We start from the raw sequence: 15,805 nt of genomic DNA on the forward strand, positions 1-15,805 counted from the left end.
TTAAATTAAAAGGAAAGGAAAAGGAAAGGGCACAAAACAAGCAGCACCTGAATGAGGCCCAGCCTCTGCAACCTGAAGGATCACGCCTGGACCGTATCTTTCACCTTTCTTGTCCCACGGAGCCAGGACTGCATCTCCTGGAGCTAAGGGCTGCCACCTGGCATCCTCATAATGGATGACATCGTAAAGGGGCGTTTCTTGCATCTGACACAGGATCTTGCCTTTCCGGGACTGTCGAGATCTTTGGAACTCAATCAGAACGTGTTCTCTGGAGCCCTGCAAGATTAAGCCAGCAATGTTGCCACGTATTCATTCATTTATTAAATTTCTATACCACCCTTCATTCAAGGATTACTATATATATATATATTTGTTGTTTAGTCATTTAGTCGTGTCTGACTCTTTGTGACCCCATGGACCAGAAACACATAATATAGTAACACACAGTTTAAAAGGCCATAGATTGTTTAATTAGCCAAAGGCCTGGTTGAAGAAGGAACGTTTTCACCTGGCACCTAAAGGTGTATAAGGAAGGTGTCAGCCAAACCTGCCTGGGGGGAACATTCTACAAATGGGGAGCCACCACCAAAAAGGCCTTTTCTTGTGTTGCCACCCTCTGGCCCTCTCATGGAGGAGGCACAGAAATAAGGAACTCATATGATGGCATAGATAAAGAAATAGTTAAACTTCCCTTCCTTGTGGTCTTGAGGGCAACCAGACATGGTACTGGTGAGCACCATCACAAAAACTCACTGCTTGTAATCTTACTTTATCTTTTGAGCCCCATTCCACTCCCCTTCCCCACCCCCAACAGAAAATGCAAGGATATCACTTCACTAGTTAACATTATTATTTTATATATAGCAGGCAGCATTTAAACATGACATCTAGATTCTAGATAATTAGGGTAAAAGGGAGTGAGCAAAACTATCTGCTAAAACCCATTTTGAGAAGCACTACTTTAGTTAAATGAACTCACCTTAACCTCTTGGACAATGTGACCCAGATAGTAAAACCCATCTGTCTCTCTTCTGGCGAGGACTTGAACCCCCCTCTGCAAATTGTAAACCTCTGGAGACCAGTCAACGAAATCCTCCTTTACTGGGCTCCAAGCACCCGAAGGAAATCTGCAGGTATAGAAAATTAACATGTGCCGGGACAAGATTGACGAAGGGTTCTGCAGAACCCCAAAGTTTACACATTATTTTGTGACATTTTGCTTGCCCTAATAAAAAGGTACGTACTGCCCGATGATGGATTTTGAACTTTTTCTTGTGGACCAGCACTGGCACCTTTACTTTTTACATATAGCTTTGCTTTTAGATGATTAGGATCACTCAGACTTATGTAAATCAAGGCTGAAGAAACATGGAAGCCGATACGGATTCAGTTGCCATTCTAAGGACTTACTAACCTAAAAGATCCACAGTCCTTAAACTTACCGTGCTGTAGCATGATGGCCTATCAACAGAGAGGAACAGGGCTGCTTGCACATACAATCAGAGTGGCAAATGCTTTCACTGCAGCCAGGAATATCCTAGAAAATTGCGGAAATACAGAATCACAAAGTAGTAAGAGATCTGAAAGATCCATTACAATTACTTGCATTGTTAGGACTTCATGCCATCCTTTCCAACAATTTGATTCTCTCGATTTGCACATGCATGTCCATCACTTGACCGTTAAAATATCAAGCGATGACTTGCATGTCTAAAGGAGTCATCATAGATCTAAAGCCACAAAAAGATCTATGTAGTATTTCTGAGTGCACTTTTTTCCAATAGAGACTAGCTCACACATTTAGCTAACTGAAGACTGACACATCAAGCGATGAAAAATCAAGTGGTGCCCAGGCATGTATGAATGAGCCCTCAGAGTCAACGTTGCTTCATCCAATTTTCATTTACCTCATCAGAGCTGACACTGATTGCTTGAAAGGAACCACCAGACGCCTTGGCCACTTCCTCCATTATTTCTTGTGCCCCGTGTTCATTTCCCCCTCTGCTTCCTACCAAGTATACTATGTGCACTGGGTGCGCTTGCTCTGCCTCCTTAAGGTGACTACTGATTTCCTCCACAGCATGCTCAGGTAGCCCACTGGTGAACAGGTACACTGCTTGGCAAAAGGGGTCTTCCAGCGCTGCTGCCACAGCCATCACAGGACTGGCCTCACTGCTGCTCTGAAGGGCTCTGATCCAGGCAGCTGCTTCAGTGACACTGCGGAGGGAACATTCTACCAAACTTTTCTGCCATTTTAACACCTGGAGGGGAAATAAAAGGGTGAAAACAAAGGCCAAAGTAGAAGAAGAAGAAGAAGAAGAAGAAGAAGAAAAAGAAGAAGAGTTTGGATTTGATATCCCGCTTTATCACTACCCGAAGGAGTCTCAAAGCGGCTAACATTCTCCTTTCCCTTCCTCCCCCACAACAAACACTCTGTGAGGTGAGTGGGGCTGAGAGACTTCAGAGAAGTGTGACTAGCCCAAGGTCACCCAGCGGCTGCATGTGGAGGAGTGGAGACGCGAACCCGGTTCACCAGATTACAAATCTACCGCTCTTAACCACTACACCACACTGGTACAATTAAGAAGGTTGCACATTTCCGGGAGTCCACCCACCCACATTTCCAGGAGTCCATATGTTGTGTACTGATTATTGTTGTTCTGATTCAGAGTGCCAATTGCTCACAAAGCTGCTTGTGGAAAGTACCCCTAGAACAGGTATGCAGAACCTGAGGCCCTCCATAGGTTGTTGGACTCCAGTGGGAATGCTGGCCAGGGTTGATGGCAGTTTGGCGTTCAACATACTTGGGAAGAGTTACAGATACCTATATTTGCATGGTTTTTCTATACCACTCGATTGATGCTCTTTCCATTACCTGCTGGTTGGCACAGCTGACAATGCCAAACATGGAATCGGTTGGTTTCTGGGCCAGTGAAAAAAGAGTCTTTATGAGGAGTTCTTTCAAGATACATAGGCCGGCAGTCTCAGTTTCTGAGGTGCAAAGCACAAAGGCCACATTCTGCTCGTGGATGTCAGCCAACAAGGGTAATGTACTAGAACAGCGATGAGACATTCTGGACATTTCTGAATGACAAACAACAACAGCACCAGCATCATTATTACTATGTTTACTACTTTACACACTTCAATATGTGATAAGCCAGCCTAGTTGTGTTTGAGGCACCTTCTGCTCAGCAGACCCTTAATTCTTCTAACTGGGGTATATAAGGTAATAATTATGGTAATAATCACTTCTGGCAGCACCACTGAGGGAGAGAGAGAGCTATGAATCAGTGTGTGCATGCAGCTAAGTTTTACTCCGAGTAGAGCCATTGAAATTAATGGGGTGAAGTCAGCCCTGGCTAGTCATTTTAGTGAGTTGATTACACTGAGCAGAACTAGCACTGGGTTCGGATTCGGGGGCTCCTCAGGAATGAGAACACAATGCCAAAGCTGGTTATTATTGCTTATTATATTAGACATTGTGTGCCAAAGTTTACTGGCTCAGGGACAAATAAACTTTAGTTCTTTTTCAGTGTTTTGAACTTTCATGCAATAAATAACCAGGAACTACTAAAGCAACCTCAGCGAATTACTGAGGCTGCAATTCTAAGCATTTCGGGGAATGTCCCACGTGGAAGCTGCAAGACCTCAATGGGACTGACTCTTATTTCTCCTCCCGCATAGGATACATTCTCTCTCCCCCCCTTCGTCTTGTTCTCTCCCGCATCTCACCTGATCCCCCCTTCTTCTCCTGTAGGATACTCCTGAAGTCTCAGCCCGTTGCTAGGCAACCAGATACCACAGACGGAACCATCTTCAACACCTGAACAGGGGGGATGAGAAGGAAGCCCTTCTTTTTATTTACGAAGCCCTCAAATAATATGAAAGGTCTTAAATTTCCTGACAGGGGCATGTCTGTTGCGTCTCGGATGTGAGAACCAAGCCCACCGCTGTGTGGGAGAAAACAGCCACGAATCACGTACACACCCCTCCCCTAGCGAAAAGTTTTGGTACTTTCCAGGCTGGTCCATTCTACGGAAGGGGGGAAAGCATCGCTTGAAAGGTGTAGGGCGCTCTGGAAGGACAACTCGCGCTTCTCTTCAGCTTTTCAAAATATATATCCGCGGGAAAAGAAGCGGGAAATGTATGTTGACCCTCTCTTGCGGGAATATTTTAACGGTGATTCCTTTTGCTTCTCCCCCTCTCCGCGACTAGAATTGGAACGCACCAAAGGGAGCCGGAGCTACGGCAGCCAATCAGAGCGCGGTTTATTGGGAGCCGAGGCCTACCCGGTAGCGGAGAGTGACATTGTGGCGGGTTGAAGGGCTCCGCCGGCGGCAGCCAGGATGGCGGGGTCTCTGTGGCGGATGGGCGGCGGGTTGCGCTTGGCCGCCCGGGTCCTACGTGCCCAAAGCGGTTCTGGCGCGACTACGGGAGTCCGGCGGTAAGCGCGGGGGGGGGGCGCACCGCGCGTGCCAGGGGGCGGGGCAAATTATGCAAAGCAGTGGAACGGAGGGATGGAATGTTCGGGGACTCTTCCTCTGGAGCTACATGACACAACAACCCCGCATGGTAGGCTCGTCGCAACATAGGGTCGCCCCAGTAATACGTGCAGTCTGCAGCCCGGTTCTAAACGAACATGTTGTTGTTTAGTCGTTTAGTCGTGTCCGACTCTTCGTGACCCCATGGACCAGAGCACGCCAGGCACTCCTGTCTTCCACTGCCTCCCGCAGTTTGGTCAAACTCAGGCTGGTAGCTTCGAGAACACTGTCCAACCATCTAGTCCTCTGCTGTCCCCTTCTCCTTGTGCCTTCAATCCTTCCCAACATCAGGGTCTTTTCCAGGGAGTATTCTCTTCTCATGAGGTGGCCCAAGTATTGGAGCCTCAGCTTCAGGATCTGTCCTTCCAGTGAGCACTCAGGGCTAATTTCCTTAAGAATGGATAGGTTTGATCTTCTTGCAGTCCATGGGACTTTCAAGAGTCTCCTCCACCATAATTCAAAAGCATCAATTCTTCGGCGATCAGCCTTCTTTATGGTCCAGCTCTCACTTCCATACATCACTAAAACATTACATACGAGTAGAGGTATTCCTGGGGGCCATGCGCCAGAGGTGGTCTGTGCCCGATTTGTAGGTGCGACTCGTACAATAGGTTATGCTACCCTTGTGTAAAAGTCGGAGGTTTCTGCAGAGGCGCGCGAACCACCGCATCTCGCCATCCTCCTTCCAGGCAAGCAAGGGACATTGTGGCAGCTCAATTGCACATTCCAATGAGGCAAAAGCACACAAGGAGCTTGTACCCTGGAGAGAGTTCTGGGGGACAAATAGAGTGTCTTGGAAGGCCATATTTGGCATCCCAATACCATACAGTGGTACCTCGGGTTACAGATGCTTCAGGTTGCATACTCTTCAGGTTACAGACTCCGCTAACCCAGAAATAGTGCTTCAGGTTAAGAACTTTGCTTCAGGATGAGAACAAAAATCGTGCTTCGGTGGCGCAGCAGCAGCAGGAGGCCCCATTAGCTAAAGTGGTGCTTCAGGTTAAGAACGGACCTCCGGAACGAATTAAGTACTTAACCCGAGGTACCACTGTACCTCGGGTTAAGAACTTTGCTTCAGGATGAGAACAGAAATTGTGTACCAGCGCCGCCGCGGCAGCGGGAGACCCCATTAGCTAAAGCGGCGCCTCAGGTTAAGAATAGTTTCAGGTTAAGAACGGACCTCCAGAACGAATTAAGTTCTTAACCCGAGGTACCACTGTATTCTGCACAATTTCTGCTCTTCTGTGGCCCTGATTGTTCATGACGCTTGCTTCTATGTACGTGTGTTTGTCCTGCAGTGCAAGTGGAGAGGCGCATGTCTTCAAGTACCGCCACTATGTAGAGCCTCCGCCGTCCCATCAGATAAAGGGGGAAGTGCTCAGTGCGCTCATGTGGTTCTGGATCCTGTGGAACTTCTGGCATGATCCTGATATTGTGCTGGTGAGAGCTTGAATGGGCTGGGAAAGACTATAAAGCAGTAGCATCAGGGTTATCTTCTCTAGTGAGGTGAAGAAGTATTGAATGTGATTGAAAAATAATGTCCCATTACCTAGCTGTGTGCACAAGATAGATAGATTTGAGATTACTGTACAGAAAAAGCCTGCTGCTGAGAAGATAATAAAGAAGGTTCCAGTCAGGCCTCTCTAGGGAAGATATTTCATAGATGGGGTGTCAGCTCCAAGAAGACTCATTTCCTAATAGCCACCCTCTTTGCTTCCCTTGGGGACACACAGAGCAGGGCCTCTGAAGAGCATCTTGGTATATATGGGAGGTGATATTTCAGGTGACCTGGCTTCAAACCATTACGGGCTCTAAAGGTTAAGATTGGCATTTTAAATTGGGTTTGGAAACTGACTGGAAGCCACTACATTTGATATAGCACAGGTGTAATATGATTGTAAGACCAAGTCCTAGGTAACGATATTGTGGCCCTATTTTGGAACATCTGGTTTCAGAACCATTTTTAAAGGCTGCTGCTGCTGAAGAGAGGTTACATATGTTTTTTAAGTATACCTAAAGTACTCCTGGCTTAAAGCTTTACTCATTAGCTGAGACTCTGTTGTAGTTACAGTATATCTGTCTCTTTGCATAGAAGCCAGAGTGTTTGGCAGACTTTGTCCCAAAACACGTTTCTGTATCCTTGGTGGTGTAAAGTGTTCAATGTTTTCTTTCTTTCCCATCCGACACAGGGTCACTTTCCTTATCCAGATGCTTCTCAGTGGACAGATGAAGAGCTGGGAATCCCTCCTGATGATGAAGAATAACTTGAATAGTTTGTTCTAAGCAAGTTTAGGTATGATGGCACTTCTACATGACATTCTACATGACTATTGCTTCCTAGGCTAAACTAATGAAGTGGCTCTGGAATACTGCCACTTATCCCCTTCATACCCATTCCCAGTTACAGTATAAGCATGTTTGAGGTACATGTCATTGCACTTTCCCACTTTTATCTCCGTTTTCCCCATTATCCATTTTAGGTTCCTGGCCCCCCAGGAACTCACAAACGATTTGCTTTTCTCTGGATCCAAGATGTTATGTAAACTGATGGTGCTGTCTTAGATTAACAGCTTAGTTTTCACTGATGGTAGAAATTTACTGGCAATTAATGAAGCTATGTGAAGGTCGTAGAGCAGACATTGGGTCATGTCCAATACAGCTGTTCTGCTACTGCAGATGTGCATTTGCACAGCAGAATTTTCCACTCATCTCTCCAGCCTCCTGCATACCCTCAAAGTCCATCTCAGGAGCAGATTCTGAGGTGTGCATGGAAGTCCTACTGTGTGAACAGAACTCTGCATGTGCAGCACTGAATACCACTCCCCCCCCCAACCATGCAGCTGAAATATTAATCTCGCCCATTTTCTATATTGAAAACGTCAGTGTGGCAAGATGCGCTTGCCTTGTTCATGGCCTATTTTTCTTGTTTCTAATTATTAAGATTTGTGCACTTTGAAGCAAATCAGCCCAACTAACCATCTGTCCTTACCGCTTGCAGGCTTCTGGGAGATCTACAAATGGCTTCATTTTACAGAGACTTTAATTCAGGTTGTAAATAAAATTAACTAACCAGATCACAGCTGTTTGAGGATGTGCTGGTGTTTTCAAACCGGGGTGGGTGGGTGTGTTTACAACGTATTGTATCTTAAAACTCATGTGCATTTGGTACTAGAACTTCAATTGTGTAAAAGCCCTGACTTCCATATATACCTTCTAGATAATAACAGTCAGAACTAAGGGTCTGCTGCGGCTTAGTGTGGCTACAGGTTCTCTTTCAGAAACACTTATTTCGGGGTTTGACTAGGAAAGGGATTGTACAGAGGAAGCAGCCTTATACCAAGTTGTACTACCAGCCCATCTTGTTCAGTATTGTTTACACTGCCTGGCAATGGCTCTCCAGGGTTTCAGGCAGGAGTCCCTTCCAACCCTACCTGGAGATGCCAGGGATTGGGCCTTTCTGCATGCGAAAAAATAGGTGTTCTACCACTGGGCCATGGTCCTTCCTATGTAGAGCGAAGCCATTTGGTTACATGTGAAGTGTTTGCATCTTGCTTTTCACCTGCACTGTTCAGCTGCAGCTGAGATATATACAATTGAGAGCAGTACTGGGTCCTGCATGTTAAGGATACAGACAAGTTCGAACATGTTTAGAAGTATGGAAAACAATTCCTGTGAAGAAAGATGGAAGAAACTGGGTACAGGTAGCTTTTGGAGACCATTGCATACAAATCTGCTGTTAACAGTTATCCCAAATTAATTTTTGTCCTGACTTTAGGAAACACTGCTGAATTTACTTGAATGTATTTTCCGTTCCTTTTGTTGTAAGACAATATGCGATGATTTTATGAAAGGTGCTATAGAATACTTAAAATAAGACAGGTAGGTAGACTATAATTGCTCTCTTCAGACTTCGGCTTTTAAAGAAGTGCTGAGACATGTTCTCCGCTGCCACAAATGGCAGAACTAGATCCAATGGGCTGAAGTTACAGGAGGATAAATCTCAGTTGGAAATCTGAATTATCCTCTTGATGGTAACAGCAATTTGATAACGGAAGCAGGAACCTAGAGGGGTGATGGACTCGCCCTCAATTGAAGGTTGTCAAAGCAGAGGTTGGACAGCCATCTGTTGGAGATGCTCTAGCTCTTAGTTTCCTGGAGAGTAAAGCGAGGGGAACCTTTGGCTCTCCAGATGTTGAAGTCAAAACTACCATCATGCCTGGCCATTGACCACACTTGATAGCACTGATAGAAGCTGTAGTTCACCAACACCTGGAGGGGCAAAGCTTCTCCACTCCTGGAGTAAGGGGCTGGACTAGGTGGCTTACAAGGACCCATCCAATTCTGATTTCAACTGTGAATTAGCCCCTTTATTAACACTCTTACACAGACTCCATGCAGTCAATCTTTATTATAGCAGTATTCACATCAAATACATAGAACTTTTTAACTTTTTATATAATACAGAGTTCTTTAAATAACTTTACACAAATAGTTCTTCAATCTCTGTTTTCAGCTATCAAACTTTAGTTTATGTCTCCATGCTTTCTAAACCAAACTGGACAATATTTCCCACTGTACAAATTTACATGAGAGAAAAAAGCTCCAAAATACAAATGAAGGGAGTTTAGGCTAAGGGGTTAAACATGGGAGGAAAACAACCGAAATTAATCTGTGTCAGCATTTACAGTGAATAACAGGGGAGAAGGAAAAAAAATTGGAGGCAGGGAGGAAAAGCTGCAGTGATCCATGAGACAGAAAGCTGAAAATAAACATTTTCCTATGAGTTTAGAAATACAGGCCTTTAAACATTTAGTTACTCCATTGTCATTTTTAAAAAGTAAGCTATGGATATCAATTGTCTTCTGAAGAAAGAACAGACTTTAAAAATTGCAGACTTGTGGAGGCTCAAAACATCTTGTGGCAAATACAGCTTCAAGGAATGCTGGGTTGGGATATGAATTTCACTGCACTAATTAAAAACACTATACACATTTCTCCTTTCTAGAGTAACTGTTTAAACATTTTTTTTGTCATCTGACTTGCGCAATCACTTCCATTGGGTCTAACTGTACAGTGCTTAGGGTTGGCAAGTTCTACTCAAAAGACTCTGCCCATCACTATAAAGGTGGGGAGCACACAATGACAGCAAGTTTATACCGGTGGCAGCTCCCCCCGCCCCACAATGCATCAACAGTCCTGTCTTTACACCAAGTATGATTGCAGGGGATAACTAGAGTCCTGGTTGCTATAGTAGAGAAAGGTGGGCATAGGGGCCATTAAAAGCAACAACCTTACGAACGTGCCTATTCCCTTGCAACAGCCAAACCCTTGAAGTTGTTTGCGGGTAGGCACCTGTTAGTTCTTAGTGTTACAATGAAATAACAGATTGGAATGCTATTGTTGAAGGAATGGAGAGAATGATCAACTACAGTGCATTTTCCCAATCTCATTGGAAAGTAGTAGTGTGGTCTAGGAGAAAAAGGACAGCACATGTAACCAAATGTGGTTATAAAATCTCCTAAAGGAAATGGGAGCAATGAAAGGAAAAGCCTGTGTGTATTTCAGAGAGAATACAAAGCAAGGATGTTGACTACTGTTTTCAGCTGCTTAGAAACAACTGTTTTGCCCTTCACTGGTCCCTAGTAGCCAGGAGAGGTGCTGGTTACATAAACTTCCGACTCAGGCTAGAAGGGCTATTGCAGTCCAGTGGATGGGCAAGCAATGCTCAGCTTTCAATTGGCTCTCCGTTCTTCAATCACAATATACTCCCATGCGCTCCCTACTCAAAATGCAGGGCGCCGTGAGCTTGGAGCAAAATAAGCATTGGCCAACATCAGTCTCACATGGCAAGGGAATTATTTTGTGAGAATGAAACGGGTAAAATTGCTGTCGGGTCAATTATAACAGAATTCTAACAAACTGCAGGTCTACGTTATGAAAAAGAAAGCTGGGGCAAGGGTGGGCTTCTGTTTGGTCGTTGTGTAAACTGAACATGGGTACCCGCCCAGGGTTTGGGGCTAAATCTACAGGATACATGCAAGCTGGTCACTGCCCAATTTTAGTCACAGGAAGGAGTGAGGAAGGAGGAGAATCTGGAAGGAATGAGGTGTGTTTCTTTGAACCTTTCACAGCTTTGAATTTCAAAGTACATTTATTGCACTTAGGTTTTTTATTTTTTATTTAATCATTTAAATCAAAAGTTATTCAGACTCGGCCCTATACTCTCAACCTAAACAACAATTCCCACATTCCCCCCCCCCCCCGAATTGGTCCATTTTATCCTCCTACTTCAATACATGCCTAAATGAATGCTTGCCCTTCCAACCTCCAAGCCTCCCCTGCCCATAAGCCTGTAGGCCCTCACGCTCTTGTTGGAACCCCCCAAACAGCATAAAACCAGTGGAAGGGTATTAACTAGGCAGAGCACAGATGAAGCACAAAGCCTTAGATGTCAAAAAGAAACAAACCCCCAGACAAATCCATAATCCGAAAAATGGCACAGCCTCCCGCTCTGCATTTCCCTAGCTCAGAAAGGGGGAGGTAGAGTAATTCTGTTTAATTACGGTTCCAAGGTAATTGCAGAAAGAGTACATATCAGAGGCTGAATGGAACAGATGGGTATTGCTTTGGCAATTGCAAAATAAATGCCTAGAAAGTTTCAGAATGCTCTCAAACCCATCCCAGCTGCCAAAAACTGGGTCTGAAATAGACAACTAAAGCTGCAACCCTGTACACGTCTAGCTGTGAGTAAACAGAGTGGGACTCGCTTCCGTGCAATTATGCATATGATTGTGTTGCATCAGACATATTTTTTTGGAGGGGTGGAATGGGCCACAGCTCAGTGGTGCAGTACATGCTAAGCAGGCAGGAAGCCCAAGGTTCAATTGCAGAATCCCTTGCTGCAAGTTTTGGAGAAATTTGGACGGCTGGCTGCCAGTCAGACTGGACTTTTCTTGCTAAGACAGAAAAAATGTTCTGACTCACTGTAAAGCAGCTTTGTGTGTTACCATTATTATCCATGTGCTCTTTTAAGAAAGGGGCCTATCTCAGGGCTATCTGGGCTTTTGCGTTTCTATCCTAATTCATACACTTAATGCCAATTCTACATAAATCATAATAGCGGGCCAAGAACCTAAAGGGTAGGAAAGAAACTGGAAAAGCCAGTTCAAAATCCAACCCATACTTTTTTCCTAGGCAGGTGGATGGTAGACAGCATCACTATGGAAGATACAACTTCAGCACTTTAGTCCACCGACTGCTTCTCTGCTATTTATCCATGATTTTTCAACTTAAATACCAGACAAAACTGGTTGGGGTTTATAGACAGGTTACCTGTAACAATAGGAAGCCTGAAGAAGATCGGACACCTCTCTCAATCAGAGAAAAGGGTCTTGGCAATCCTGGGTTGTAATCCTGTTTATGGTTCCAAGCATAACCACCCCCTCCTTTTCCAGTAATATTAGCAATCAAACAGGTCCGTCCCCCCCCCCCCCCCCAGTTACAGTGAAGTCTCAAAAAAGGTACTTCTTCACCTTCATGCTAAAATTCCTTTTATAAAATGGTTGGCTCTCAGAAGAGGCAATGGTGTCTCCATTTTTTTCCTCCTTTACAAGTGCCATCGGTTCTTTTTATATAATTAGTTTAAGGTGTGTTTTTTCCAACTCAACAACATATAGGGGTGTTGGGGAGAGAACACTTCAACTTGGAAACACAAGATAAGTGTTCTTCTTACCAGAAAAAGCTCAACTAAGATAAAATGACATTTCTGCTGCAGGTCTACTAGCGCCATTTGTTTCAGTGGTCAGGAGATCCTGTTCCATGATCGGTTTCACCCACATTTGAAAATGGAAGAAATGCAAAACCACTGCTCTAGTTAGATAAAGCACCTACACAGGTATCTCTAGAATCTCTCTCAAAGTCACAAAAGGCACAGATCATTTGGCAAATTGCAATTTCGTATCTCAAAGCTAACCTAGCCAAAGTTGGTTCAGAGTGAATCCAGATCATAGTCCCGCAAGGCTCAATGGGGTCATTCCCTTCAGGTAACATTTTTCCTTTTCTTTTCCAATGGACGGAAAGTTATGTAGCTACAGTACTATGAACTGTCTGTGCTACACATGCTGCACTCGCGGTCCAAAAAGTAATTCAGTGTAACACACCTGCAAACACATACCCAATACCAGAACTCTTTCACTAAGCCTTCTGCTACAAAACCCCCCAAACCAAACCAGAAGCAACTGCTCCCTCACAGAAGATCAAAACATAACGATGTTTCACAGTGGAAATTACAGTATAGGAATGCCCTTCACAAAGAGTAGCAGACACTTATAGCAGGTATGAGCAGGGTGTAGGTTAAGGTGGATCTCAAACTAGGTTTTGGTCAACTGCTGCCCATACTGTCTCCCAGCATTGAAAAAATCCGCCAAACAAGCCAGGCGGCGAAGCAACTAACAGCACTGAAAACAACTTTTGCATAAATATTCCCAGTGCCAATGCAGGGATGGTGTCAATGCACAACGTGTTGTGCCAGTACAAAGATGGCATCAAGTCTCATGTGTGCATTGTTGCCTTCTTTGTTGAGAAATTTAGCAGTTAGACCACGGGGCAAGAGTGTCTAAGAAAAAACAAACCCGCTGTTGGAGCCTACCTACCTATCTTCAGGAGAGCTCAAGGCGGATTCTTCATTTTCAAATTTAAGGGCAATTTCAAGCAAGTGAGAGCACAGAATTAAAGTGACCTGCACTGTGTTTCATCAGATTGTGGTGATTCAGGAACGACAGCAGGAAGGAGAAAAAGGAAGCTTCAGCATAGATGTCCTACTGAAGCAGCAGCCAAATGACCTACAGTATGTTCAGATGCAAGTGGAGAAAAGTCAAAGCGTATGTAGCTCATTCTAAAGTGCTTTGTGGGAACAAGACCCTTTTCCTACCGCTTTATATATTTTTATTATTAAAAAAAAAAAAAGCTTACTGCACATGAATGAATAACGAAGTTGTAATACAATCAAGCCAGGATACACACACACACATTCCACATTCTAAAAGCCCAAGGAGAATTGTGTATTTTCAGTTAGTATTTCCAATGAACTAAGCAGGTAAGGATAGAACTTAGCAGAATTTGGTCTCCTGTAAATGATTCAAAATTTGGCAGAGAAGAAGAGCTGGCCTTAGCACTAGCAGACCTTAGAAGGGCAGCATATTTGGAGAGAAGCAAAGGGGCTGTTGCCTCCCCATGTTGCTTCAGGGCACTTCTTATTGCTGTTCAGGAACAATGAAAGATGGGATAGGCCTTGTTTGCACGTCACCTTAAAGCATAGTTTAAACAAAACAATGATTTTAAGTTAAGGAGCAATATCCTGGCATACAGTAGCTCACAAGATCCCTACAGGCTCTTGCTGTTCCTTCCTTCAGTGCCCTGGGAAGGAAACAGAACAGAACTGCCTTGCCACTATGTGTGGACTGGGGCTTGTTGTTTATTTTACTTCTAACAAAGTATGATGGTAAGTCAAGAAGAAAACTTGGCTTACCATCATGGCCTGTTAGCCACGATGTCAAGGAGATAAAGAGGTCGAGGAGATTAAAAAAACTGCACAACTTTTAGAAGACTTTTAGAAGACATCTGAAGGCAGCCCTCTAATGGGAGGTTTTTAATGTTTGACGTTTTATTATATTTTTATAATTTGCTGGAATCCATCCAGAGTGGCTGGGGAAACCCAACTAGATGGGCAGGGTAAAAAGGCAGGGGAGGAGAGAAGCATGGTATTTTCCATACCTCAGTGGCAGAGCACCTACTTTGTAGGCAAGTCTTGGTTAGGAACATCCCGCATCTGAAATCCTGGAGATCCCTTGCCAGTCAGTGCATCAAAAATACTGAGCAGAGGGACCAACAGTCTGGCTGGGTTTGAGGCAGACTTGGTATACAAGTATGGTTTCACGTGATGTGCAAAACGGGCCAATGGCTGCAAACATCAGGAGGAAGATGAAAGGGTGGGGCAGCAGTCAACATGCAAGCTGTAATTTGGGGGGGGGGGGCAAAGGGAAGAGGCACCAGAGTGACTGGTTGCTCTGAAGAAAACTACAGTGGTACCTCTGGATGTGAACGGGATCCGTTCCAGAGCCCTGTTCGCATCATGAGCAGAATGCAACCCGCGTCTGTGCATTTCGCGATTTGCCGTGTCTGTGCATGTGTATGATGTCATTCTGAGCATCTGCGCATGTGGCGAAACCTGGAAGTAACCTGTTCCGTTACTTACGGGTCGCCGTGGGACGCAACCTGAAAAGATTTAACCCAAAATGACTTTAACCTGAGGTATGACTGTAGGGGCATGAAAGATGTCACATGCTCAACAAGTATCAGGCTAGGCAGAAGGGGCAACAGAACTATAAGACTGTGGAGAACAAGTGGAAATGCCAGAGGATTCTAAGGTTTCGCCTAGGCTAGCGCTGGAATATCCCCACATCCTAAACAGCAGCAACAGAACTCCGAAAGCCCTAACAACCTGGATGCTTAAGCATTTTCTAAATCTGATCTAAGACGCTTGCACATCAGAAAGTTAAGCACTACAACCTGCATGTGGGAAACCCACATCTTCTTTCTTGCAACTACCAAACATCTCTAAATGACCCGTTCTTCCGTGGTGATGCTTGCCAGCACTCAAGTCCCGAGAAACAAAAATGAGGTTTACTAATGTAGGAAAATTCTACAGCCAAAAAGTATAGGAAGCAGATGGTGCCTTCACTCCCCACCAATTAGGAGGTGGGTGGACTAAATGTTCCCTGGCAGAAATTTGCACTGATTCGTGTTGGATTTATGGGTGTGATTGCATATTCACTGCCCCATTACCCCAATGTGATTTGGAATGTACAGGTCTCAAAGAGCTACTGCTTGGTTTTTATTTGTCTTGCATGGTTTTAAGATGACGACAGGAGACGTCTTGCTATTTTCCTCTTTTAATGCCAGTAGTAGCATACTCCAAGCGTCTCTGTGCATTGTAGTGCGCACACACATGAGCAACTGCAAGGATCTCCTATGTTCATCTCTGTAACAGACCTCTCGCCTCTCCAGGTTCAGCGGTTGGGTGGTGGCAGTAGTGATAAGAAGAGGCAAGGTCAGTCTGGAAGAATGGTCCATATTTAGAAAGTTTGAGAAACACTGCTCTCAAACCAAATCTGCACACCAACACACACAAAGACAGCTGAGAAAAGCACAGCAAACCAAAATTGTGCTTTTCTGGTTTAGAGTTATCGTAGGTCTGGCACACA

The 15,805-nt window shown here is 44.6% G+C and overlaps 2 protein-coding genes across 2 annotated transcripts; one reads left to right on the forward strand and one right to left on the reverse strand.

Moving 5' to 3' along the window:
- On the reverse strand, positions 1-4,162 carry LOC128422502 (uncharacterized). The gene is made up of 6 exons (XM_053406588.1): positions 3,736-4,162; positions 2,876-3,084; positions 1,908-2,261; positions 1,443-1,537; positions 980-1,127; positions 1-276 (listed from the first exon to the last, which is right to left on the reverse strand). The coding sequence occupies exons 2-6, from the start codon at positions 3,080-3,082 to the stop codon at positions 1-3; spliced, it is 1,080 nt and encodes a 359-aa protein (XP_053262563.1). The 5' UTR covers positions 3,083-3,084; positions 3,736-4,162.
- Positions 4,163-4,259: 97 nt separating this feature from the next.
- NDUFB2 (NADH:ubiquinone oxidoreductase subunit B2) lies at positions 4,260-7,621 on the forward strand. Its single transcript, XM_053407169.1, has 4 exons — positions 4,260-4,447; positions 5,843-5,984; positions 6,734-6,837; positions 7,543-7,621. Exons 1-3 carry the CDS (start codon positions 4,350-4,352, stop codon positions 6,806-6,808), a joined length of 315 nt encoding a protein of 104 aa, XP_053263144.1. The 5' UTR covers positions 4,260-4,349; the 3' UTR covers positions 6,809-6,837; positions 7,543-7,621.
- Positions 7,622-15,805: the final 8,184 nt, after the last annotated feature.

The sequence above is a fragment of the Podarcis raffonei genome, chromosome 10 (genome assembly GCF_027172205.1).
Source record: "Podarcis raffonei isolate rPodRaf1 chromosome 10, rPodRaf1.pri, whole genome shotgun sequence".
In the NCBI taxonomy this organism is placed as follows: domain Eukaryota; kingdom Metazoa; phylum Chordata; class Lepidosauria; order Squamata; family Lacertidae; genus Podarcis; species Podarcis raffonei.

Coding starts and splice junctions, on each gene's coding strand:
- LOC128422502 (XM_053406588.1), bottom strand. CDS start 3,082: ATGTCCAGAATGTCTCATCGCTGTTCTAGTACATTACCCTTGTTGGCT. Junction 2,262..2,875: donor TCAGCTGTGCCAACCAGCAG/GTAATGGAAAGA, acceptor TTTCCCCTCCAG/GTGTTAAAATGGCAGAAAAG. Junction 1,538..1,907: donor TCAGTGTCAGCTCTGATGAG/GTAAATGAAAAT, acceptor GCAATTTTCTAG/GATATTCCTGGCTGCAGTGA.
- NDUFB2 (XM_053407169.1), top strand. CDS start 4,350: ATGGCGGGGTCTCTGTGGCGGATGGGCGGCGGGTTGCGCTTGGCCGCC. Junction 4,448..5,842: donor GCGACTACGGGAGTCCGGCG/GTAAGCGCGGGG, acceptor TTTGTCCTGCAG/TGCAAGTGGAGAGGCGCATG. Junction 5,985..6,733: donor ATGATCCTGATATTGTGCTG/GTGAGAGCTTGA, acceptor CATCCGACACAG/GGTCACTTTCCTTATCCAGA.